At 39.9% G+C, this 24,971-nt stretch overlaps 2 protein-coding genes across 2 annotated transcripts; both read right to left on the reverse strand.

The window, feature by feature from the left end:
• Positions 1-1,694: 1,694 nt before the first annotated feature.
• LOC124253648 (hepatocyte growth factor-like protein) lies at positions 1,695-5,737 on the reverse strand. The gene is made up of 4 exons (XM_046687461.1): positions 5,641-5,737; positions 4,721-4,777; positions 4,003-4,200; positions 1,695-2,119 (listed from the first exon to the last, which is right to left on the reverse strand). Exons 1-4 carry the CDS (start codon positions 5,735-5,737, stop codon positions 1,851-1,853), a joined length of 621 nt encoding a protein of 206 aa, XP_046543417.1. The 3' UTR covers positions 1,695-1,850.
• A 7,594-nt stretch (positions 5,738-13,331) lies between these two features.
• On the reverse strand, positions 13,332-18,682 carry LOC124253655. Its single transcript, XM_046687472.1, has 5 exons — positions 18,587-18,682; positions 17,620-17,697; positions 16,500-16,568; positions 15,069-15,284; positions 13,332-13,588 (listed from the first exon to the last, which is right to left on the reverse strand). The coding sequence occupies exons 1-5, from the start codon at positions 18,680-18,682 to the stop codon at positions 13,451-13,453; spliced, it is 597 nt and encodes a 198-aa protein (XP_046543428.1). The 3' UTR covers positions 13,332-13,450.
• Positions 18,683-24,971: the final 6,289 nt, after the last annotated feature.

The raw sequence follows: 24,971 nt of genomic DNA on the forward strand, positions 1-24,971 counted from the left end.
GGGGTTTACGATTGGCGTGGGACTAAGATCGCTCAGTGGAACGGCAACCTGCTCACAGGGCGGAATCCCACCATTGTAAGGTCTTGCTGCAGACGATTTTATGTGAAAAAGCGAGCCTTCATTTTTTGTGACCTTCACCTTCATGATGTGACTGTTTTCGACGCCAACTGGAACGGAAGTGACTGATATAGATCCGTCACCACTCGCTCCTTGTAACCGTAACCTCTGTTTGGCTTGTCCCAAACCACACGAGTGGGTCACAATTGCCTGAGTGATTGGTTTGTGTATGTTTTGCTAAGATGTGCCAGTAAGCGTTATAACTTCGTTCATTTTTATTTTGTTAAGCTGTAGGGCTAAGGGGAGATAATTTGGGATGTCGTAAAAGAATACTAGTAGCCGGAAAGTGGCGTATGTATACATGAGGCACTCGAAACTGTGCATCGACTGAGAAGGAATAATTTGATGTACGCGTGTGATTCTGTCTCAAGAGTTTTAAATAATTATCCCAAATCATTCCACATATATTCCGTAACATTGTTTTCTCTAATGAAAGTGTTCATTACTTTATAATTATTACTGTTAGGCTAAATGTTCAGGCATAGGCGGATACAGAGGGGCTGTGCAGACGTGCGCACCCCCACTTGTCCTAAAAGTTCCATAATTGAAATCGGGTGGAAATGAAGTGTGCAGTCCCCGCCCGCTTTTTCAAGAGTATGGACCCCCCTGTTCAGCGCTCTGCAGTAAGGTGCTTGAGTGATCTCGTTCATTAATATTACTTATAACAGTTGGTAAACTCAGTAAATTTAATTTATTGTTCTGGTAATTGCATGTGCAGGGGTAAGACTTCCGCCCGTATCCCCCCTAAATTTGAACGATGAGGAAAAAGATATCCATATATTCAGGTATAATGATTTGACTAGAAGCCATAAAATAAGGGTTAGGGTTTAAGGGTTAGGCTAGGACCTGGTAAAATGAAATTCAAAGAAGGGATACGGGCAGAAGTCTTTCCCAGGATAGGACGTTTGGTTTATAACAAGAATAATTATTTTCTTCGAACCTGTGTCACAGTGTGTGCTTGCTCACAGCCAACTTGGATGGTCTGTCAAGAATAGCGGTAAGAGTGAGTGAGTGAGTGAGTTTAGTTTTACGCCGCACTTATCAATATTCCAGCTATATGGCGGCGGTCCGTAAATAATCGAGTCTGCACCAGACAATCCAGTGATCAACAGCATGAGCCTCGATCTGCGCAAATGGGAACCGATGACATGTGTCAACCAAGTCAGCGAGCCTGACCACCCGATCCCGTTAGTCGCCTCTTACGAAATAGTGGTAAGATATCGTTGTTCCAAGCCCCCTCTTGCCAAATGCCGACGTTGCTGGTTCAACAATATTATGACGTGAATGATTGTTTTATACTTTTCATATATCTTATTTTACTTTTGAGATAGATTAACGGTGGGGTAGGCTAGTTGTTAAAGCTTTCGCTCATCACATCGAATGTCCGGGTTCGATTCAACACATGGGTACAATGTGTGAAGCCCATTTCTGGTGTCCCCCGCCGTCATATTGCTGGAATATTGCTAAAAGCGGCGTAAAACCATACTCACCTACTCTTTTTTCACTCACTTTGAATCAATACAATCGTAAGCATGACAAAATATAATGATGCACGTACTGACACTGACGTAGTTTAATGTCGAAAATCAAGAAATGAAAAATGCTTTTATTTCAACTCCAAATCTATCTGACATCTTGCCATAGAAATGTATATTAGAAACTAGTAGAGACAATTCTACTCCCAATTGTCAGAGAGCAAATAGGTGAGCTCCAGTAGCGTAATGGTAACCATGTCAACACCGAGGGATGTTACATTTTTCCCAACGTGTGTTTTGATCCGTCGTGTAACACCACAAATACCCACTGCCTGATGGGTCCCGACAGTAGTTGGCGCTATCGTCCAGTGTCTCACCGCCGAATGGGTTGACTGAGATGTGGTCCTTGAACGAGTGTCTGTGTGGTGCCTGGGCCTTCCATCTCTGACACGTCTTGCCTGTCACCGTCGTAGCAACGTTGCCGGTGTACACCATCCTACCAAACCATCTTGCAACAACGACGGATACTGCAACATGGACAATAGGTTTGTTGCAGTATACAAATGTTAAATTTGGACATTGCAAGGAGCCAGCTGGAAACACCAGAAACGGACGTTCCATTTACTGGACATGGAAGTCTCTTGAGTGTCCACCGGTGCCCCACCGCCCCTAAAAATAAATTACTGTTAGTTCCGACGCCGCTGTGAAGAAATACTTGAAATCTTGCCAAGATCAATGTGAAAGGTCGTCCGTATTTGCCACGAAACCCAGAAAAGGTGTCTACTGCCAGATCAAATATTTATGACATATTTATTCCTTAAATCCACTAAACGATTTAATAAATTCGTGCTTCACGAGTAGTTACCTTTTTTTGTAGGTTCTGTGGTATCATTAGCATGTCATTAAAAACAATTATACCCACACGTGTCAGAAAACTTATGACACACACACACACATAAACCCGTAAAAAAATCCTCTAATCAATGATCGTTGAATAAGATTGAGATAGCAACCTTCCAGGAGCTGCAGGTGTAGTTTTGATAATTAACATGTCCTAACGAACATTATGAAACAAATGAAAATATTGCAGCGTACTATATGACGTTTTCACACCGGCAGTGTCTACAAGAATGGATTCGCAGTTCCCCCTTTAATTTCCACATTGTGCTAGTACCTGTTATATATCTGTTAATGACACAATCCTTGTAAAATGTACTTCCAAACAAGAAGTAATATATATTCATGGATCAGTTTTATTTCACACACAAAAGATACACTTATAGGTTATAATACAACCGATCAGAACCCATAGTTTGACAAGCAGTTTTCGTATACTTGATTGAATTATCTAACATCTGTGATTGGATGAGTTTGTGAAAGATTATTGTGATTATTTAAAATCTGCATCAATCCGGCTATTAATTCAATCTGGCCATATTTTCAATATTCGGTGCTGCCTTTTTAACTTTCTGTACACTATTATGTGTAAATGATGTTCAGCGCCGAAACTTTCATTACACCACTAGGTGTAAATAACATTGAGCCTTTTCTTACACCAATAAGTGTAAGTCTTGTGTAAATGATGTCCAACATTGAGACTTTCTTTACACCGCTATTTAATAATGTTCAACTCTGTGACTTTCTCCACACCATTACGTGTAAACATGTCCAACATTAAGACTTTCTTTACATCGTTAGGTGTATATAATGTCCAACATTAAGACTCTCTTTACATCGTTAGGTGTAAATAGTGTCCAACATTAAGACTCTTTACATCGTTAGGTGTAAATAGTGTCCAACATTAAGACTCTTTACATCGTTAGGTGTATATTATGTCCAACATTAAGACTCTCTTTACATCGTTAGGTGTAAATAGTGTCCAACATTAAGACTCTCTTTACATCGTTAGGTGTATATAATGTCCAACATTAAGACTCTCTTTACATCGTTAGGTGTATATAATGTCCAACATTAAGACTCTCTTTACATCGTTAGGTGTAAATAGTGTCCAACATTCTGGCATGTTTTAGACACTACTGTGTCTGTCGTTCCAACAATCTAAGGGTATATATGCCATATCGACAGCCCATAACGGTGACCAATCCTTATGAAGCCGTAGTGACAGGTTTCCCCCTTTCAATGCGAAAACTGCATAAGGCGTTTATCAGTTGCGATATATTGGCGCTCCATGAACCTGTGTACGTGAATTTCAATTTGGATATCCCCTGATAATGATCGTTCACTTGACAGAGACCATTCCAAAGTCCAAAGCCTTCAAAGCATCAATCCGGTTTACTTCGCATTGTAGAGTTCCGTCATCTATAATTCTTGCGTCACTTCGGACTTTTCTGCCACTTTAAGCTACCAAGTCATGACAAATTAGAGTGCAATTCCACGACGATTTACTTACCATTACAACATGTTTTGTCTGTCGGGGACCAAACGCCTTTGTCGGTACACAGTGAAATATCTGAACCTTGTCCTACGTAACCGTCTCTGCAACTGTACTTGGCCACGCCATTGAGGTGAATCGATGTATATACAACCTCTGATCCATATATAGATGGAGGCAGGCCGCACTTAACGTTAGCACCAGTTTTCAACGTCTCTGGAAGAATTATTATTATTATTGTTATTATATGGCTATTTTCATATAGCGCTATAGTCCATTCCATCTACATGCATGCTTTAAGCGCTTTGTTTTTTCCCTCGATCACTGGATGTCAATCTCAACTGCACATAATATTTTCAATCTCAACTCCCTGGGGATCATGCTGTACAGAGATCGCCCTTTCCAGAGATAACAAGAGCGTTCTTAACACATGCTTAGTCCATTCCCTTTGATAAAGAATATGTTGGCATCTGTGCATTTTTATACAAAACGTATGCGTTTCCAAAGGTATTATTTTCGAATATATAATTAAGTGTGAATTGAAAGGTACCGAAACAAATTTATGAATAACCGTCATTGCTTTCATATGCACTTTAGAGTGAGAAACAGTCGCATGATTATTTATTGTACGGTTTGAATTACGAAACTCAGCTCAGAACATTATGCGCTTGTGTGCATTCTGTTATGTTTTACTTGAGACCTATCGATCGTTGTCATGGTGAGAAAATGGCCATACCAAAGTTTTCCTCCAGCACGGCAACTCTGTACTCAACAAAATCAAGGTGTTCCTCTCCTACAAGAATAAATGAAACGGTGATACAGATAAGGTAAAATAATATAAGTGAAGATTAATGAGATTTATTAACTAAAAAGGTTGACTGTATCTCAATCCTTTTCTTTGCACGACAAAGTGTTTTGTGTTATAAATGACTAGGTAGACTTCTTCATCTTAAATAGCAGTACACAGAGCATTGCCATTATAGCAACATGAAGTTAGAAACGGATTGGGGATTGGGGATTCGAATCCCGAATCTGAATGTTTTGTTCACATTCGGAATTCGAATCCCGAATCTTCTTTTGTTTGTTTGGAAACGTTATCGTATTGGGGACTGGGAAATCAAATCCCGAGTCTGAATTTTTTGTTCACATACGGAAATCGAATCTGTTTTTGGGGCTTTGAAACGTATTCGTATTGGGGATTGGGGATTTAAATCCCGAATCTGAATTTTGTTCACATTCGGAATTCGAATCCCGAATATGTTTTTTGTTTGGTTTAGAAACGTATTCGTATAGGGTATTGGGGATTCAAATCCCAAATCAGAGTTTGTTGTTCTCATTCGGGATTTGAATCCCGAATCTGATTATTTTTTTCATATTTGGGATTCGAATCCCCAATTCCCAATACAAATCCCGAATGTGAACAACAAAATCAGATTCGGGATTCGAATCCCTAATCCCCAATCCCCAAATCCGAATCCGTTTCTAACTCCATGCTGCCTGTCATTAGAAGGTCTTGTACTACTACTAGTAGTGAAAGACTAGCCAGCCATGTTTGTGTCACTGAAGATCCTTGTCCAGGCGACTTCATATTCAAATTATGATCTTTATAGCGTAACTTTAATGGTCGATAAACATTATAATAATACTATCACTGACCTGATACCTCATGCATGGAGTGTTTTGCATGTGCGAAGTCACAACGTATTGACATCAGCAGCAGCGGGAAGACGAGAAGAACACATCCAGCGGCCATGTTGTCGTGTTCACACGTCAGACTGGTCTGTAGCCATTCTGCAGCCCCCACATAAGACCAAGCAAGACAATGCTTCCAGTATTACGTAATGAATTAGTTTATTTCAACACACTGCGCCAACCATTGCGCATTCCTATTGCATTGTTATAGCGTTTCGTTCCCAGGAATTTGATTACTGCTTTCAAGTACTTTCAGTTGTGTCGATGACATTGATAAAATTCAAGTTGGGTCACCATGCTCTGTTATTTGTAAATCTTCGCTACGAAAAGAATAGTTCGCATATTCCCAAACTAAAGCCACTGACATTTTCAATTCTACTGGTTTTTGTTCTTTTTTTGTGTGTATTAATTGTTTTTGGTTTTTGGTTTGAATTGTGCTGTAAACGAATGTCCCTTTGCAAGGGTGTTTGGCATCGAAACGTCAGTGAATTGCAAACCAGAGGCATCCATGTGTACCGCCGCCGGTTTGAAAACAGTTCTTAAAATTGACAATAATTGAAAATGACAAAGTTATCAGTTAACTAACATTGAAGTCTAGATGAAGTAGACAAATTGACAAATCATATAGTAAGCTCTATATATGAATGGGATATTGTGATATTCTCGCACACATGAAATCAAAAACGTTCTCAATACAACAGCAAGAAATCATTTTGATGTTGTTTCTTTCCAAGTGTTAATTATCGGCGTAACTTGAATTGTGACAACTAAAACATACAAATCGATCTTGTCAAAGTGATTCAGGCCCAGTGAGACGAGAACGGGTATCTCCACTAAACACGGGATGTCCTTATAGTAGGGCAGATAATGGAAAAATCGTTCACTTTGTGATACAAGCAACAAAATTTGCATACATGTTCATTTTAGTACACTTACTGAAAAAATAACGTTGGCCACTCAAAATTCCAAGATGACCGTCATTTATATTACACTATCTTTGTTTCAGCTCCTAAAAACAGAATTTCTCTGAGATTGTCAACGTATTTGTGTCTCAGTGTGTTAATTAAGACATTGTTTATGCTATGTAGCAAAATATGATTGCTTCCAAAATCCAAGATGGCCATCAATTTTCCAAAAACAGCAAAGTTTTAAAAATATTTCTTGCATTTTGAACTCAAAACAAGACAGAATCAAAAGTAATCTTCATATTTGCCTTTCATCATAACATCTCTAGATTGGATGATGTAATAGGCCAGAAAACATATTCATTTTGCTGAAGGAAATCCAAGATGGCCGCCATATTATATTATAAGCAAATGTCAAATGAGGCAAAATACGAAAATTTTAACCAGGTTTCGACTTTTTTGTCTCAGATATGGTTGGTGGTACTCATGTTGATCAAACAATAAGGTTGGCTCCGCCAAGAGACGAGAGATAGTATTTCAAAGGCAAAATTATCAGATCATGATCACTTAATACAAGAACATGATTTAGAAGACAATGAATGTTCAATGATAGTTTTTATAGCTTTCCAAAGAACAAAATTATTGTAAGGAAGTATGGACATCAGAATCATCTATATTGTAACTGTTTACCAGGCTCATCTGTTTCATTTATAATTGCCTCTCTATATATAAATGATCTGATCAGCGTTAGGATCAAGAGTTCCATGTCTAGTGCCAGATTGAAATAGTGGAATTGAGGGCTCTGCGACTTACGCTTCTCACTTTTCAGAAAAGTTTAAGCGGGGTGACTTTGGAATAAGCTATACTTGATGCAGCTATGATGTACTTATATTTCTTAGAATTTGTATAACGCAATTTGCTTTTGTTTACTAAAATCTGATTTTAACATAGGTGAACAATTTTACTTACCAGGAGATAAGATATCAATGTTTCAATATATTTTCGGAAAACATATTGTTTATACCATTTATATATAGTTTGATAACTTTGAAAAAATATTTAAAAAAACAAAGATAAAATTTGTTTGGGTCCAGTGTTATCTAATTTTGAATCTATGCTACTCATAGCTGAAAATACTCATATATTTAAGCATGTAAGTTTAAGTGGTATAGGACAGTGATAGAGAAAACACTGTTGAACATGTACTGCCCAGTGGAAGTAGAGGTGGTACGTAACAAATGACATGTGCAGTAAGGTCGTAGTCACAGAGCAGTCAATATCTTATGTGAACGCCATTAGCAACAATGGTTGCCTGGCATTAGCGTCCAATAGATTGAATCAGATTCCGGATGAACTGTCCAGGAATGACCTGATATTATTCGTGCAAAATCAGAAACAAAGCTGCTAAGGTCTGCAGCTGAGGATCACACTGTCTCACACGTTGATTCAGTTCGTTCCACAAATGTTCACTTTGGTTCAGATCTGGTGATCGGAGGGTGATGAAAGAACCTGAACGTTATGCTGAATATTCCTGCATGCGGTCTATCATCGTCATGTTGGAAAATGACGTTCTGACAGTTCATGAATGGAATGACAGGAGGCCTGATGATTTTATGGAACAGTAACCTGGAGATTTAAGATTGCTCTGGACGTGAATAACATCGGGTCTTCCACTGCCTGCCCAAACCATAACACTCTCGCCACCGAATTTATCCACTTCCTGTACACAGTTGGGAGCATACCGTTCATGACGCCATCTGCACACACATGCTCTTCCGTCAGGCTGAGCATATACCAGCCCGGGACTCATCACTGAACACGACAGTTCTCCACTTTGTGATGGTCACTGGAGATGGTTTCGACACCACTGTCTAAGTTGCTGCCGATGATGTCGGGTAAGGACAGGTCCTCGCAAAGTTCTCCTAGGACGAATATCAGCCACACGAAGGCGGCTCCTGGCAGTTAGGTCCGAGATTGTTAGGAGTCCTGGCACTACAGATGTTGTAGATGCTGTCGTCAACCTGTTCCGTAAGTGTCGAAGACGAATAAACCTGTCTATCCTGGGCGGATGTTGTCACCCGGGATCATCCTGACCGAGGACGATCACGTGTCGTTCCATGCTGCTGGTGCTGATGCCAAAGCCTTCCTATGGTACACTTGGACACATAAAAGTGCTACGACTCACCAGCTTCCAAATGACCGACCGCATTATTGTGCTGAGCTTCGGTAAGTCTAGGTATGAATCCTGTTTTCTACATTATAAGTCTCTGAACATATATGTCATGATTCTGATTCTCAAAATTAGGTTGCATAGTCAGTAATTATATTTTCTTTTTTGTGCAATTTATAGCATTACAGTATGCCGTTTTGTCATTGAAGTAATGTCTGTGTAGATTTTAATTTCAATAAAGATAATCACTAAAACTTCATATATGTTCTTCACCCAATATTAGGATTCTCATGAAAAATATTGCAGTTGTTTGAAAAGCGTATTGCAATATACCGGTAATACCGCGCAGTCCTATTCATGGAAATACTGATTAGACACACATTTATGATTCATTTTTGAAACATAACCAGGAAAAATACTGGCTATGCGTTTTTCTTTCTGTTTTTTTAATAGTATATATTTGATTAAACGTTTTTAAAAATCTGTTAACTGCGTTATGTTTTGTGCCACAATATTTCTTGAAAACTAAATTTGTAAGAATTGTTAACAGTTATACAGACAAGAGATAAACAAACATGAAAATCTAATATATTATCTAAATGTGTATTATATTACTGCAATGTTTTCATGTTTGAATAATTATTTTATTACTGCAATATTTTTACCAATTTCCTTAAAATATGTCTCTTTAAAACCCATTTAGGTACAAATATCAGAGTGATGAAAGCCTGCAAAGGAAACCAAAACTTTTGTATGATCAGTGGCAGCCATCTTGAAAAACGGCGGCCATCTTAGATTGTTGAGTGGCTAATATGATTTATTATTTGTCTTTGTTTCATTAAAACATGGTTCTGCAAGCTAAAGTAAAGTGGAATTAGTCATCTGGAAGAAAAACATAGTCAAAAGAAAAAGATTCTATTTTTGTATAACCAGTGGCGGCCATCTTGGATTTTTGATTGGCCTACGTTTTTTTCTGAAAAGGGAGCCCATGGTGAGCGATCATGCCAATTTTGGTGCTTGTGTCACAAAGTGAACGATTCGGCCTATTTTGGTCTGTTATGCGCGATACTATTAGCTGTCTGTATTGTCACTTAAGATTGGGCTACCCGTGAAGATCTGGGTCAAGATGTATCTTCAGCAACCCATGCTTGTCGTAAGAGTCTGACCGACGAGATCGGGTGGTCAGACTCGCTGACTTGATTGACATTTGTCATCGTATCTCGATACATCGATGTCAATAATGTCTGCCACTGGGGTGCCTGGTCCAGACCGCTACAATACAGCTGTAATATAGAACAGTGCTGCGTTTTAAAGCAACAAAACAAACATACAATAATCCCATACCAGATTATTTCGTCCTTAACTTTGTTAAACCCGTGAAGATTTGATCTGCAATTATGCTTGTCGTAAGGGGCAACAAACGGGATCGGTTGGTCAGGCTCACCGACAAGGGACAAGGGACAATTGACACATGTCCGAGGGGTACCCAAAGTCCGTGGGCAAGACTACCATTGTCCGACTTCCGTTTTTGTGGAAGCCGCGATGGCTGAGTGGGTTAGACGGCTAACTTTGTGAACTGGCGATTAGGTTCGAATCCCGGGAGGAACTCAACCCAACAAAAGTACTAGAATCTCTACTTTACTTGGAAAGTGTAATCCCAAATATAACATGTGTTAACACCAATGGAGACATAGGCGGATCCAGAGGGTGGGGTGGGGTGGGGGGGGGTGTGTGCAGGGTGCAGGGGTGCGCACCCCTTTGTGCTGAGAGTTTGTTAAGTGACCATTGAAACTCGGGTGAAAATGAAATGTGCACCCCTCCTTTTCTCAATAGTGTCCCCCCCCCCCCCCCCCCCCTTTCTCAAAAGCTGTATCCGCCCTTGGGAGAACAGACACTGCAAGCATGCATCTCGAACCAGTATGGCTGATATAATTTGCTTGAAAATGTCTACAGGGTCAGTTTTCCAAGTTTCCTTGGGGTGGTGGAGTAGCCTCGTAGTTAAAGCATTGGCTCTTTGCGGCGAAGTCCTGGGTTCGATTCCCCACATGGGTATAATGTGTGAAGCCAATTTCTGGTGTCCCCCGCCGTGACATTGCTGGAATATTGCTACAATCATCATATAACTATACTCACTCACTCTTAAAACTGACCGCCTCCGTGGTGTAGTGGTTAGAGCGTCCGCCCGGAGAGCGGAAGGTCGCGGGTTCGATCCCCGATCCCCGATCCCCCATACCGCGTCATATTAAAATATGGTACTTGTTGGTCCCTGTCTGGCGTTCGGCATTAATGGGTACAACAAGGACTGGTCGGCTCGGGGTCAGTATAATGTGTCTGAGTGGGGTATTCATGCTTCACTGCGGCATGGTATCTCAGTGGGCTAGCACTATAAGACCAGCTTAAGTCTGGGCTAGTACAAGCAGCCGCACATACACATACATACGCATGCACGTCGTCATATGAGCGAAATATTCTCAAGCTCGACGATAAACCCAATTTCACCTCACCTCACTCTTAAAACTTAATAGGATCTGTCACTCCACTTGCGAATTAATATAGTTTTACATTGAGTTCAGGGCTTTTCAATTTAGCCTTTATGAAGTGCAACCATTGTTCCATTTCCAAGGTTCAGAGAAACAGGATCACTAATGACTCCTGAAGAAAGATCATTACAACATGCACGATGCATTGAATGAGACTAGCGCACGTAATCACGTTTCATAAATCTCTCGTGCCCGAAATTTGATGAGATGAGGTGGCTCAACAGCGTATTTTATACGTATTATACAAGGGCTTGACATAACCATTTAGAACCTGCACTTGTACAACTTGAAACTGAAAAACGCAACGTCACATTTACACCAACTTGTACTCCGTTCATGTTAATATTTTGCCGTTCAAAGAATACAAGGCAATGGCTTTCGTCTGTGTTTCCATACACCTATATAAAAACTACGTGCGAGACGTTTCCAGCATTCCTAGTGCCTAGCCTGTGATATGCATAGCATCCAGTACAAACACGATCGATGAGTGAAAACTTCAATTGATTTTTTACTTATTATCTACGTCACAGACATATTCATTGAATTTATACACAGACGGGAGGAAAGTATTTTTCACAGGAAAACGTGTTTGCCTGTCTACAGTGTCTGTCGTCTGCAACAAGTAACATCTGCAGCCATTTTCGTACTGGAAATGTTGGAACTGTTTCTACATGAATTTCCATGTCTTTAACGATGTTCTGAAAAATCGATTTTCTCGTCGAAGATTTGGACCTGGAGACACTGGCCCTCGGACAGAAACTTCCCTCTAGCTTTCCAGAGTCTTTGAACCACAAAAAACAAATGCTTGTGCAATTTTCTAAATTTCCCTGTGAGTGAGTTTAGTTTTACGCAGCTTTTAGCAATATTCCAGCAATATTACGGCGGGGGACATCAGAAACGGGCTTCACACATTGTAACCGGGAACCTGGGTCTTCCTCGTGCCGCGGAAACGCTTTAACCACTACGCTACCCCACCGCACCAACTTACCCTGTGACTAATATTAAGCGATAAGTCAGCCTGCAATTGCAAAATATGTTCATAAGTGTATATGACAGAGTATGCATGAACACGTAGTATATTATCTAGACTTTGTCTGCTATCCCTGGCTGTCATTCATCGAACATTAAACGAAACGGTCACTGGTCCAAGGGAGATAACTCTGTTATAGCCAAGTTCATTGTGCGAGGCTTCTGTAAACTGTGTAAAGTTTCCTTTACGGGCGAAATAACGCAAAACAGACATAGCTGTTTTGCGGGTAAATCCGTGAAGGGGCCTCCAGCAACCCATGCTTGTTGTAAGAGGCGACTAACGGGGTCGGGTGGTCAGGAACTGGACTGTCTGGTCCAGTCCCGATTATTTACAAACCGCTGCCATATAGCTGGAATACTGCCGAGTGCAGCGTTACACAACCAGCAGCCAACAATCAAAATTTTTGTGGAGATGCTGGTGAGGTGAAATTGGGTTTAACGTCGTGCTTTAGAATATTGCGCTCATATGACGACGTGAATGCATGTGTATGTGTATGTGCGGCTGCTCGTACTAGCCCAGACTGAAGCTGGTTTTACAATGCCGCAGTGAAGCATGAATACACCTAGAGAAGCACATTATACTGACTCCGAGCCGACCAGTCCTTGTTGTACCCATTAATGCCGAGCGCCAGGCAGGGACCAACAAGTACCATATTTTAACGTCTTTTGGTGTGACGCGATCGGTAATATCGACAGTCAGTAAGTTTGACTGTTACTGTATAATGATCGTTATCATGTTTGCTGCAAAGTATTCATAGAACGTTCCTTAATCGGATATCTTCATGTTCACCAACTACACAGGCGTGTATGTTCAGAAGATTATACCAGATGACTTGTGTGCACAAAATAAATATTAGGTAAAATGACACATTCTCTGGTATGTCATTTGACACCTAAAATGAGAGGATAAATCTGTGAGTATGTTGTTTTACTCTGCCAAAATACGTCTACTTACGTACGAATGTAAAATGACACATTCTGTAACTTATGTAAATAAAAAAATAGAAAATCAAATGTTGATTTGTTTATTACTCCAAATATTTGTGCATGACATCAATTATTACAAAATGTACTGGTTTCCGTTATCTCAGTATTTTCAAAATGGTCCGATGTTGCCGTTTAATTGTTTCTCAAACAACAAACTGTCCGAAGGTTGCCATAATCATCAAGGTCAAGACAGGAAGAGTAACCTGTCCCTGACCTGAGTGAAAAGGGAAAATGTCATCCAAGCCCCCAATGCTCTCGATACGATATTGTAGATACAAGCCCTGAAAAGGAAAGAACATGTTAGAGTACTTGAGAACCATAATCCCGCAGATAGAGCAAATACAATAAAAATGAAGTTGGATAAAGGACGCTACAATCATCAACCCCATGTTCAAGAAACATCGAGGTGAGGTGAGGTGAAATTGGGTTTAACGTCGTGCTTGAGAATATTTCACTCATATGACGACGTGCATGCGTGTGTATGTGTATGTGCGGCTGCTTGTAGTAGCCCAGACATAAACTGATTTTATAGTGCTAGCTCACTGAGATACCATGCCGCAGTGAAGCATGAATACCCCACTCAGACACAGTATACTGACTCCAATCCGACCAGTCCTTGTTGTACCCAATAATGCCGAGCGCCAGGCAGGGACCACCAAGTACCATATTTTAACGTCTTTTGGTATGACGCTGTCGGGACATTTGAGATAGACACTCTTTTCAGAAGCCCAGCCTGGCTGGAGATTAATTGTAAACAATATGCTGGGATTCCTATAATGATCGACCCCATATTTCACTGACATTAGTCGACAAGGTTTACACCATCTCAACTAGGACTGCGCAATATAACCGGTTTACCGATATTTACCGGTTCAGGCGTGAAAACGATACGTATTGCGATACGCTGATCGAAAACCGGTATTTTGACAATCATCATGCATTCGGAAAACTTCGTAACACTCGGAAATCTTCGGATATTTCCGTTTTTTAAATTGTTCCTTTCCTTGTTTCATTTGTGCCAAACATTATTTACATTTTTATTTTGTCATGATTAAACGTTTTTATTAACGCCTTATCAAGCATAGTGACTTTGTTGTGTTTTTGCTTTGTAAATCAAGCATTAAACTCGATTATAAGTAACTTCTTTGAGAGGCAATTTAGAAGTTGGATAGATGAAGGAAAACCAAGTTCTATGGATAGTCAACTTCTTTATTGCAATGGGGGCGACGTTTCGGTGTAGGTACTAACACCGTTATCAAGCAAGTGACTTATTTGACTTGCTTGATAACGGTGTTAGTACCTACACCGAAACGTCGCACCCATTGCAATAAAGAAGTTGTCTATCCATAGAACTTGGTTTTCCTTCGATTATAAGTATGTTTTTGCGAAAATAATTCCTGCAATATATTGCAATACATATCGCAATATATGCTTTCACATCGCAATATATCGCAATATGAAAATTCTCTGCAATACCCAACCCTAATCTCAACACAAAGTAAACTATAAATATATACCCAAAGGCGAGCGGAGTTACGATGTTGATGTCACACACAACACATGGATTAGACACAAAAACATATCTTTAAATTTGGGATTAGATACAGAAATGGTTATGTGTTTTTACAATAATCGACGCGTATTCGTGAATATGTTCTTCATCAGGTGGATAAGAGAGTATGTATATACTGTATTCCTCATAATATAGAAGCTGAAACCCGTAAAACTTTGTGTGAACAAAATTCATGCTACCCAACTTACAGTGAAGCCATTCTGATCCCCGCACCGGTTCGCTGTCACGAACCACCCAGAGCTGCTGTCGATGTCGATGTTGAACCTCCCGACACAGAAGACGTAGTCTCCCTTGAAGGCGTCGTAACGGTTGTAACATCCTGAGCTGGGTTTCGTGGTGTCCAGACTGAGAACCTGCCCGGAATAGGAGGGATACTGCAGCAGGGCGATCTTCTGTTGACAGGACTGGAACATGGAAGTTTGACAGGCTTACAAAGACATCTGTCCTTGGACAGGTTAGAATATAACCATACTGAGCTGGGTGTCCAACAATGTGTGATTGGTTCTCCTTCATCTCCGTGTAGCAGGGCGTGGAGTCATCCCACAGATGACATACTTACCTTGTCAGGGTTAACCTCTTTAGTCATGTGGACAAGGCGTCCGACTTCTGATCAGAAGGTCCGTGGTTCGAATCCCAGCAGGGGACTCGGAAATGTTATGGACGCTACATCCGTAACATATATTTAGCTTCACATGAATTTCCTTTAATGGTTGAATCTGTATGCTTTGAAACGATCCACATATGAATACACAATGGCATTTAGAAAGTGGTCAAATGTAACACAAGTTATATTTGGGATTACACTTTCTTAGTAAAGTACACATTCTATTACTTTTATGGTTGTGTCCCATCCGGGATTCGAACCCACACCCTCAGAGTCAGGCACCTAATCGCCAGCATACAAAGTCCAGAGTCTAGACTACCACTTGACGACTTCTTTTTTTGTGGAAGCCGCGGTGACTGAGCGGATTAGGCGTCTGACTTTGCGTCCTGGCGACAAGGTGCCTGACTCTGAGGGTGTTGGTTAGAATCCCGGATGGGACTCAGCCCAAAAAAGTACAAGAATCTGTACTTTACTAAGAAAGTGTAATCCCAAATATAACATCTGTTAGATCCACATTATTCATTTTGGATAGGTAGTTTGGTAGTACATCATTTGCTATTCCGGTACAAGATGACAACTGATCTTATGGGTGCTAAACACCAACAATGTATGGCTCCTACTTCATAGAGAAATGTACATTTGTACTGGAATATTCTGTTGCATGTGGGTCGTATATTTGTTTCTTGTCTGCTTTTCCACAACATGGTGGAATTTGAATTTTCCAGTGGTCAGCAACCGTTATAATCAAAACACTTAAAATCAACTTCGACACTTGCAAATGAAGACTTACTGATTTAAAGTGCCACCCACCTACATGTAAGTATCATCTAATCAGATGAAAGTATCATACTCTGTTTACAAGTACTGAATGTCTAACATTTTCTGGACATGTATCAGAACTTATAGATAGCTTTCGACAGCTCTAGCTGTGTTTTGCATGCATTGATTCTGTTACTCCAATGTACTTAAAACAAAACAACTGTTTATTATAATTGGCTCATCTACAACGACTTACTTTGAAGGGGTCGTTGGCCTGCGCAAACTGATCGCCACCATAGAACAGAAGTTGCAAAGGAGCGTATTGCTGCAATACAAGAACATTCGAGAAAGCCACATGGTCAGTGAATCTTTAAGAAATCCAATTACACATATATATTTGAATATATTTGCAGCTGAACCGAAACTAGGTATGCTGTTCAGCGGAGCTGTGAGGAGTCAGTCACATATAGGCTTTTCTGAAGAAATATGTATCACAAATAGTATTACGATTGGCTAAAATGTGTCTGAAAGTATGTTTTTCAGGACGGGATGCTTTATTGGAAGTTAATTTAGACTTAACTGAAATACTAGTAGATACAGATGAAGCTTATGTAAACTTGAGTTGAACACATGCGGAATTTACCTTGAACAAATGTTTCTTCAATGTAACCATCCTTGTTTGACGTATAATGGTTTGGTTTGGTTGTTGTTTTAACACCGCACTCAGCAATATTCCAGCTATATGGCGGCGGTCTGTAAATAATCGAGTCTGGACCACACAATCCAGTGATAAACTGCATGGCCATCGATCTACGCAAATGAGATACGATAACAAGTGTCAACCAAGTCAGGGAGCCTGACCACCCGATCCCGTTAGTCGCCTTTTACGACAAGCATGGGTTGCTGAAGATCCCATTTTTAGTCGCTGGTAATTTTACGACAAGCATGGGTAGCTAAAGATCAATTTTAACCCGGATCTTCACGGGTCTATCGTATAAGCTTGGTTTACAGTTGCTAGGCAAAATCTCTTTATCCTCCCTGAAGATAAGGCTGAAACCGTCTCATGTGATATATTTGTCGATGTCTTTACATATGAACGAGCACTGCACGAGGATATCTTCGCTTCTTTATATTTTCAAATTTAGAAAGAATTTTACCAATGCATAGTTTCTTTTTGTGCTAGTATTTTTCAGTACTTCTCACCGCGAGTTTAACCTTGCATTTGGTGACCTGGTAGCGTTGACGTGAATGGATAGTGGATGAACTTATCATTTTGTAGCTATATCTCAAAGAGGTTTCGAACCCGAGTTATTTACGTGTCCTTTCATGGGAGATTTTGTACCTGAATAACTGCACATATAGGCTGAGTGACTTACCCTTGGATATGAGATGTTGTATTTGAATGAAGCACCGTCGCCGGCGGGGAAGAGAAAGCTGTCGAGGAAGACCCAACCCTGCAGTGGACAATCATGTAACAGCAAGGCATTCATTACACCCCCTGAACCCCACTTGAAGGCCATTTTGGAGAACAGCTGATACACCAGTCATATTGCTATAGTGGCTTCATTGGACTCACTCGATTCCCCACATGGGTACAAATGTGTGAAGCTCATTTCTGGTGTCCCCCGCCGTGATGTTGCTGGAATATTGCTAAAAGTGGCGTAAAACCAAACTCAGTCAGTCAGTCATTGAACTCACGGGATAATAAAGGCAACCTGACGAGAGAGTAAGTGAATATTGCTTAACGCCGGATCAACAATGTTGCAGCCATTCACGACGAGAGATGTCATAAAATACAAAAACTGACTTTGACATCAAATCGGTATTTTATCAAACAGTTTGATCTCTTTTAAATATGCGACGAGGTTCACATATAGTACGTTTAGTTCATAGAGATGTTGCGCAACCTATTACCATGACATTTACAGTTATAAGCATTGGATTTAGCCTAACGTTTTAGAATTAACTCTGATTCCGAAAAATGATTCTACAAGAACCATGATTCAGTTATCGTGTTTGGTTTTCAAATGTTTCATTATGATCAGCTTAAAACAATGTCTCAGTTTATAGACAGAATATGAGGAAAGTCTTAAACGATGTAAATTTCACTTCACTAAAACGAGGATTCAACATTAGAGCATTTATACGATGAATACAACTGAGCATATGCACTAGGTGCTCCTCAAACTCAACCGTCTGTGAGTTAACGCTGAAATAGGAACCAGTTATATTTTTGTAATCTCTGTGAACAGCGTGTACATCCAAAGGGCAGACTTCTGCTAAAATATTATTTGTCTTTCATGTTGAAACAAATACCAATATTTCGCCTTGGATGGCACTCACCTTTAAAGAGACAATAGATCCTTCTGCGTATTTCCCTGAAATATGCGAAACACTGGTTAGTAAACAGCAGACAGCCAGCAGCCACACACCCGCCATCTTTATTTCCCAATGCCAAGGTCACGACGGTGTCTCTCCAATTTCATATCGGCTCGGCTCATGTCTCCACCCTTGCAATTACTGCCGTGCTGTTACAGGCTTGTTGTGACGATTATCTCGGTCAGGTGACTGAGCATCGAATCATACTTTTTGAAATTCTCTTTCACAATTTGCCCAATTATTTTACGTTGTGTGGTTTTGGTGACGCGCTGTTATATGTACAGAACACGACTACTTCTTGACGGTTCGAGGAAAAACTCTCAGAGGGGTCCAACCTCCGACACATATTAGGGTGCAGTGTGTACAAGTGTGTGTACCTGTGTACCAGTCCCGTCTGAGGATAGGTCCATCGTTTTGTGATGCAGATACTGCTATTAGGATAATTAATGTATGATACCACCAGGTCTTGTAACTATGGTCAGACAGCAAAGGATGTACACTGCCTAGATCCTATACATGGCAGCATCCTGTTAATATTTCATATTTTGATATGAGTTTTGACAAATGTCCATACGCGATCATTATACCTCATTTAGTTTGACTGTATGTGTGCAAAACCGAATAAGCATTTTCCTCGTCAAGTCTCAGTGACGTGTATATCACAGATTCTAGACCAGACAGAGCAATGATTTAAAGTATAAATGGTTTATGTTAGGAAAGGTATTTTAACCTTAGCGCCGAGTAACAGAGCGTGTTTTAGCTCACACTTGAGCAGGACAGTGGCCCAGATCGTTGTTTAACCCACATATAAGTAGCACAGAACAGTGGACCAGATGTTTGTTTAACCCACATTTAAGCAGCAAAATGGACCAGAGCGTTGTTTAACCCACATTTAGGCAGCAAAATGGACCAGAGCGTTGTTTAACCCACATTTAAACAGCAAAATGGACCAGAGCGTTGTTTAACCCACATTTAGGCAGCAAAATGGACCAGAGCACATTTAAACAGCAAAATGGACCAGAGCGTTGTTTAACCCACATTTAAGCAGCAAAATGGACCAGAGCGTTGTTTAACCCACATTTAAGCAGCAAAATGGACCAGAGCGTTGTTTAACCCACATTTAAGCAGCCAAATAGACCAGCGTGTTGTTTAACTGTTGTCATACTCGTGGTGTTTAAATTGCTGCCAACGTCATGTCCATCGCTGTAGCAGCTAAAACCAAGTCCCACCATCGCAAAATGGGTGCTCAGTACATGTATTTGGTTATATTCATATGCAAACATGAAACACAAGTGTTTAGGGTTAATTAGGACACGTGTTAAAACTGTTATGTTAGCATATTCAGTTGATATGCCAGAGGTTCAAGCTAAAGAAGAGCTGCGATATGTGTGTTCCCGTACGAACCTTTGTCAAACCTGGTCTGGTGCGTCAGTATGTCAAATACGGTTCGTCGAGCATTCCCGTTAGTTAGATGTGGCACCTTCCTTCTGACACAAGGTGCTGATTGTTATAACGAGCCTACATACACTATGTTCCCACAATATTAAAACTAAAAGTCTGTGTCGAAAATAAGCGTTATAAAATAATTTAGGATAAATCACAAGCAACATATTTCGAAAATCGAAAACAATGATGATTAGGAGAATCTACAAGGTTTTGTAAAACTGTTTGTTTTCTACATAAATACATCCCCAAAAAATAATTCAAAAGCAAAATCACAATGCTTTAATGAAATGTGTAGTGGTAAAGATAGTCTAGCGTGTGACTGGGTTAAACGCAAAAAAACGTCACAGCTCAAGTCTTTTCAAAACAATATTTGAAACGATAATTTATGGCTAGAATATATTATCAGTTTTGAAAGTTAACAATGATGTATTTAACTGAAAGACTTTAAATCGAGATTAGCCATGACAGACAACACTGCATGTATCTTATAGTCAGTATCCTCGTAAAGAAATCAAATTTCAAGAAACAGCACCAACACATGCATGTTCACATATCCAGGCTTTTTAACAGATTATAAAGGTTTATAATTCCCTGGAAATACGAAGATGGGTTGAACTGGTCGTAGGTACTTTTAATGTGATGAGGGCTCATAATCAGATGAACCAGCTCTAACAATGTGAGTACTAATTAAATACACGCTATGTATGTCATGTCGGCTTCAGGTCAACTCTCGGAATAAATTATGTGTTTTATGTCATCACTGGTTGCCGTATGCCTACTCAAAACCAACATGCATACACGTGACTGTGGACTTGTACAGACTATGTGTCTGTAAAACATGCTCTGCGTTAGAGTAATGTAAGCAAAATTAATGTTCAGTGTGGTATTTCTATATGATTCGTACTGCGTAGTTCAAATTGTCAGTTTTGCAGACATTGAAAAAGGTATTTTCTTAAAATTCCTGAGCTTCCCTCCTTCCTGTAACGGGCGAGTTTGGTTACGGTCGCACCCGTGACTAGGAGTAGAGTACAGATTAAGGTATTATGACACCTGTACTGGTATATATGATAGCGCAATAGACTGTGACCAGTCTCTCTTCATAGACAGTAGCGGACAGAAGGTAATGTGTCCATCAGTAGAACAATATGATACACAAGAAGATAATATATAAACATACTCAACGGGTATCAAAGTGCAGTCTGGTTCCATTCTCGGTCCATTGAGAGATTGCAATCAGAGATGCTCAGTTGCTATTTTCACATTTATTGTACATCTTATCCTGCCGTGCATCTAGTCACAAGATAATGCGTAACTGGTACTCTTAGCGGGGCACTAAGATGACGTTATTGGCAAGGTAAGATGCTATGACTGTTTTCACAACATATCTAGACTACGAAAACGTATAGTCACTGAGAGAATGTATATACAGTAAAAGTAAACAGCATCAACAGTTTTTGGATACAATATTATGGAGCCTCTTAATATGTGTAGAATATTACAAAATCTGAATACAAATTTATAACATTTGTGTACAATATTATAAAATATGTGTGTATAATGTTATGAAATCTGTGTAAAATGTTTTGAAATATGTGTAAAATATGTATGTCTGTGTCAAAGGTTGGTAATATATACTCTTCAAAAAAGAAACTTTACATGCCGTTTTGGAGTTTACTTACTGAGTGCATATAATTGATTCAAACATGACATCATTGCTCAGTTACAGTAAAATCATCACTTTACAAATTTCCAAAATGTGATTATCGAGAAATTATCTTGTAAAACCACAGAGGGCTATTAAAGCCAAGTGGTCAGAGTGAAATGTCAGTATCTGGTGTGACCACCATGAGCATCGATAACAGATTGGCAGCGGTGACCCATAGACGAAAGGAGATGCCGAATGCTGTCTTGAAGAATGTTTTGATGCACTTGCTGAAGTGCTGTGTGCAGTTCTTGTAGTGTCTGAGGTGGCGGATTACGCTGCACACAGTTGGTATCCCATAGATGTTCAGTGGGGGGACAAATCGGTTGATCGAGAAGGCCAAGGTAGCACCTGAACATTGTTTTGATGGAGGAAGACCTGTCAAACACGTGCAACGTGAAGTCGAGCATGGTCATGCTCCAAAGATCACGTTGATGTAGGGAACGACGTGACGTTGAACTGGTCTTCTGGCAAAAAGTCTGACTTTCCATAGCCAATTGCGCACTGTCTGGTCGGAGATTCGGAGCAGTCCAGGGATTTGGGTTGTTGTGGATGATGTGGCCGTGGTGTTTAAACGAAAATGTCTCAACCGGATGTAGCAATCCTGGGTCTGTAGCATGTAATGTAGCATGGGTCTGTCATTAACACTCCCAGTATTTTTGTATCGGGTCCATAGGTTTGAGATGGTCCGTCTGGGCACGCTGAAGTGCCTTGCGACATCTTGCTGCGACGTCCGTCCTTGTAAACGGCCGATGGCGTTGTATCGTTGAGCTTCTATCAGTTTTTTCATTCTCTTGTCGTCTATAGTGGCTTAAAGCAATGCATGTGTAGTACCATTGATGTGGGTTTTTAAAGCCTACAGTCATAGGCTTCAGCTCAGGGTGATATACAATTTCATGATGCTCGTGCTTCATGTAAGGTGCGTTTTAGCGATTCGTTACAGACGTGACTGTAACATTACGTTTTTGTTAAACGTTTCTTTTTGCAAACGTTTTGTTGTCGGCAACCCTTCCCCGACATGCTGGGATTCAGCACGGATTGGTTTGTGTCAAATATTTTCCTAAATTCATATTTTCCCTATGTCAAGTTTCTTTTTTTGAAGAGCATATATAACATATGTGTAAAATATGGATTTAGCATGTTTAAAATGCGTTTAAAATGTGTATAAAATATATGACATAAACATGAATAAAAAATAAAATAATTGACCGTTCCTAGTGTGTAATAATTATGAATGCTTGAGCCAAACACCTTGTCCGTCATATATATTTGTAATGATTATGAAAAATTATTAAGAAGTGTTGGTGTTATAATTCTATTCTTATTTATTTAATTTCAAATATTATGCCTAAAATCTAAGATATACCTTCAGGTATTTATAATACCCGAGAGCGTCAGGTATTATGCTATACCTAACAGAAGCAGGAGGAACATATAGCTCCTGAAATGGTCGGGTATTATACACAATAATTGATAAAATGTTTTAACTGTTACATATATGGAACGCTTCCGACCAGTGAACATCCGGGTTAGAATTGGGCTTCAGCAACCCATGCTTGTCGTAAAAGGCGACTAATGGGATTCGAAATTCGCCATCGCTGACTTGGTTGACACATGTCATCGTATCCCAATTGCGTAGATCGATGCTTTTGATTTTGATCAATGCATTGTCTGGTCCAGACTCGATTATTTACAGATCGCTGCCATATAGCTGGACTATTGCTGAGTGCAGCGTTACACAGCAAACCAACCAACCAATGGATCGTTACCAGACGCAAGGTTTTTGTGCCAGTAGAGCCCTGACTGACGAGTTTCATGATCAGTCGTACATGTTCAGATTAAAATATATGTATTTACACAGCATACACGCCTGGGATTAACTTGCGATAAATGTGCTATGATTTTAACAGTGTTATATATATTAGTGCTTGGTGTGACATTGTTTATTTTCATTTCTCGCCTTTGGAATACAAATCGGCAATGATGTAGTTTAACATTGCTGTATGTTCGTACTCCTGGATCAGTGTGCATCTGAAGTCGGGACCACAGGCAGCTGCAGGAGAAGTAAGTGTACTGTGAGTATAGAATTTACTCTGCACCAAAACGTTGGTTATACTACATTAAAATCTGTTTATGAACTTCGCATTGGGAGATGGGTTTGTTGGTATGTCGTTGGATCTTCACGCCGACGGGGACGGTTGACATATTGTGAAACCGGCTTAAATATTGCCCAATGTTGCCTGAAAAGTGGGTGTGGGTGTGGGTGTTTTGAACCTCACTCGTTAAACTTCAAGCGCGCAGCTTCTAGTCAGTATCCAACAGACTGTCTATGTGGGATGGTATGTCTGAATATCTTTGTTTAAACTTATTACAGTCCATTTTAATTTTCCTTTGAACTTTTCAGATTTTGAGGTTTTATTTTATTTTCCGGGGAAGCTGTCAAATTACTTCTATTGTTGAGTTAGTATCCATATTCACGGTTTCGATGATGACCGAACGAATTAAAATGCATTGAAATGTGTAAGGAGTTTGATTTGAACGTTCAGAATGTGTCAGGTGTCTGTAGAGTTTAAGATATGCTCATAGACTAATAAGGGAACACATGGAGGTACACGTGTTCCTTTATTTGTTTCGAGAATTTCACTCACAGTGCAATACATACCTTGTAAAGAAACCTGGAAAAGAATAAAGGAACACTTGTATTTGTATTTATATTTATGTTGGATGGTAATGTTCAGGGTGTATCAAGAGTGATGAAAATGTTGATTATATGTATACGATATATGCAGGGGTATGTAGAGCTTAAGACTTTATGATGGATGAAGACGTTCAGCAGATGTCGTTTTAAACAGTGCTTGAGATTTTAAACTCTGATTTTATGTTCAGGATGTGTCAGGTGTAAGAATTGATTGACATTTAAATCTCTGATGATTATGCTCAGGATGTGTCATGTTTAAGAATTGCTTGATATGATTGATGATTACGTTCAGGATGTGTCATGTTTAAGAATTGCTTGACATGTCAATCTCTGATGATTATGTTCAGGATGTGTCGGGTTTAAGGATTGCTAGACATTTCAATCTCTGATGATTATGTTCAGGATGTGTCAGGTTTAAGAATTGCTTGACATTTAAATCTCTGATGATTATGTTCAGGATGTGTCAGGTTTAAGGATTGCTTGACATGTAAATCTCTGATGAT

Source organism: Haliotis rubra, unplaced genomic scaffold (genome assembly GCF_003918875.1).
Source record: "Haliotis rubra isolate DU_JTF1 unplaced genomic scaffold, ASM391887v1 Scf1143, whole genome shotgun sequence".
NCBI classification, from domain to species: domain Eukaryota; kingdom Metazoa; phylum Mollusca; class Gastropoda; order Lepetellida; family Haliotidae; genus Haliotis; species Haliotis rubra.

Coding starts and splice junctions, on each gene's coding strand:
- LOC124253648 (XM_046687461.1), bottom strand. CDS start 5,737: ATGGCCGCTGGATGTGTTCTTCTCGTCTTCCCGCTGCTGCTGATGTCA. Junction 4,778..5,640: donor CTCCATGCATGAGGTATCAG/GTCAGTGATAGT, acceptor TTATTCTTGTAG/GAGAGGAACACCTTGATTTT. Junction 4,201..4,720: donor CGTGCTGGAGGAAAACTTTG/GTATGGCCATTT, acceptor TAATTCTTCCAG/AGACGTTGAAAACTGGTGCT.
- LOC124253655 (XM_046687472.1), bottom strand. CDS start 18,682: ATGGCGGGTGTGTGGCTGCTGGCTGTCTGCTGTTTACTAACCAGTGTT. Junction 17,698..18,586: donor GATCTATTGTCTCTTTAAAG/GTGAGTGCCATC, acceptor TGTCCACTGCAG/GGTTGGGTCTTCCTCGACAG. Junction 13,589..15,068: donor GGGATCAGAATGGCTTCACT/GTAAGTTGGGTA, acceptor TTTCCTTTTCAG/GGCTTGTATCTACAATATCG.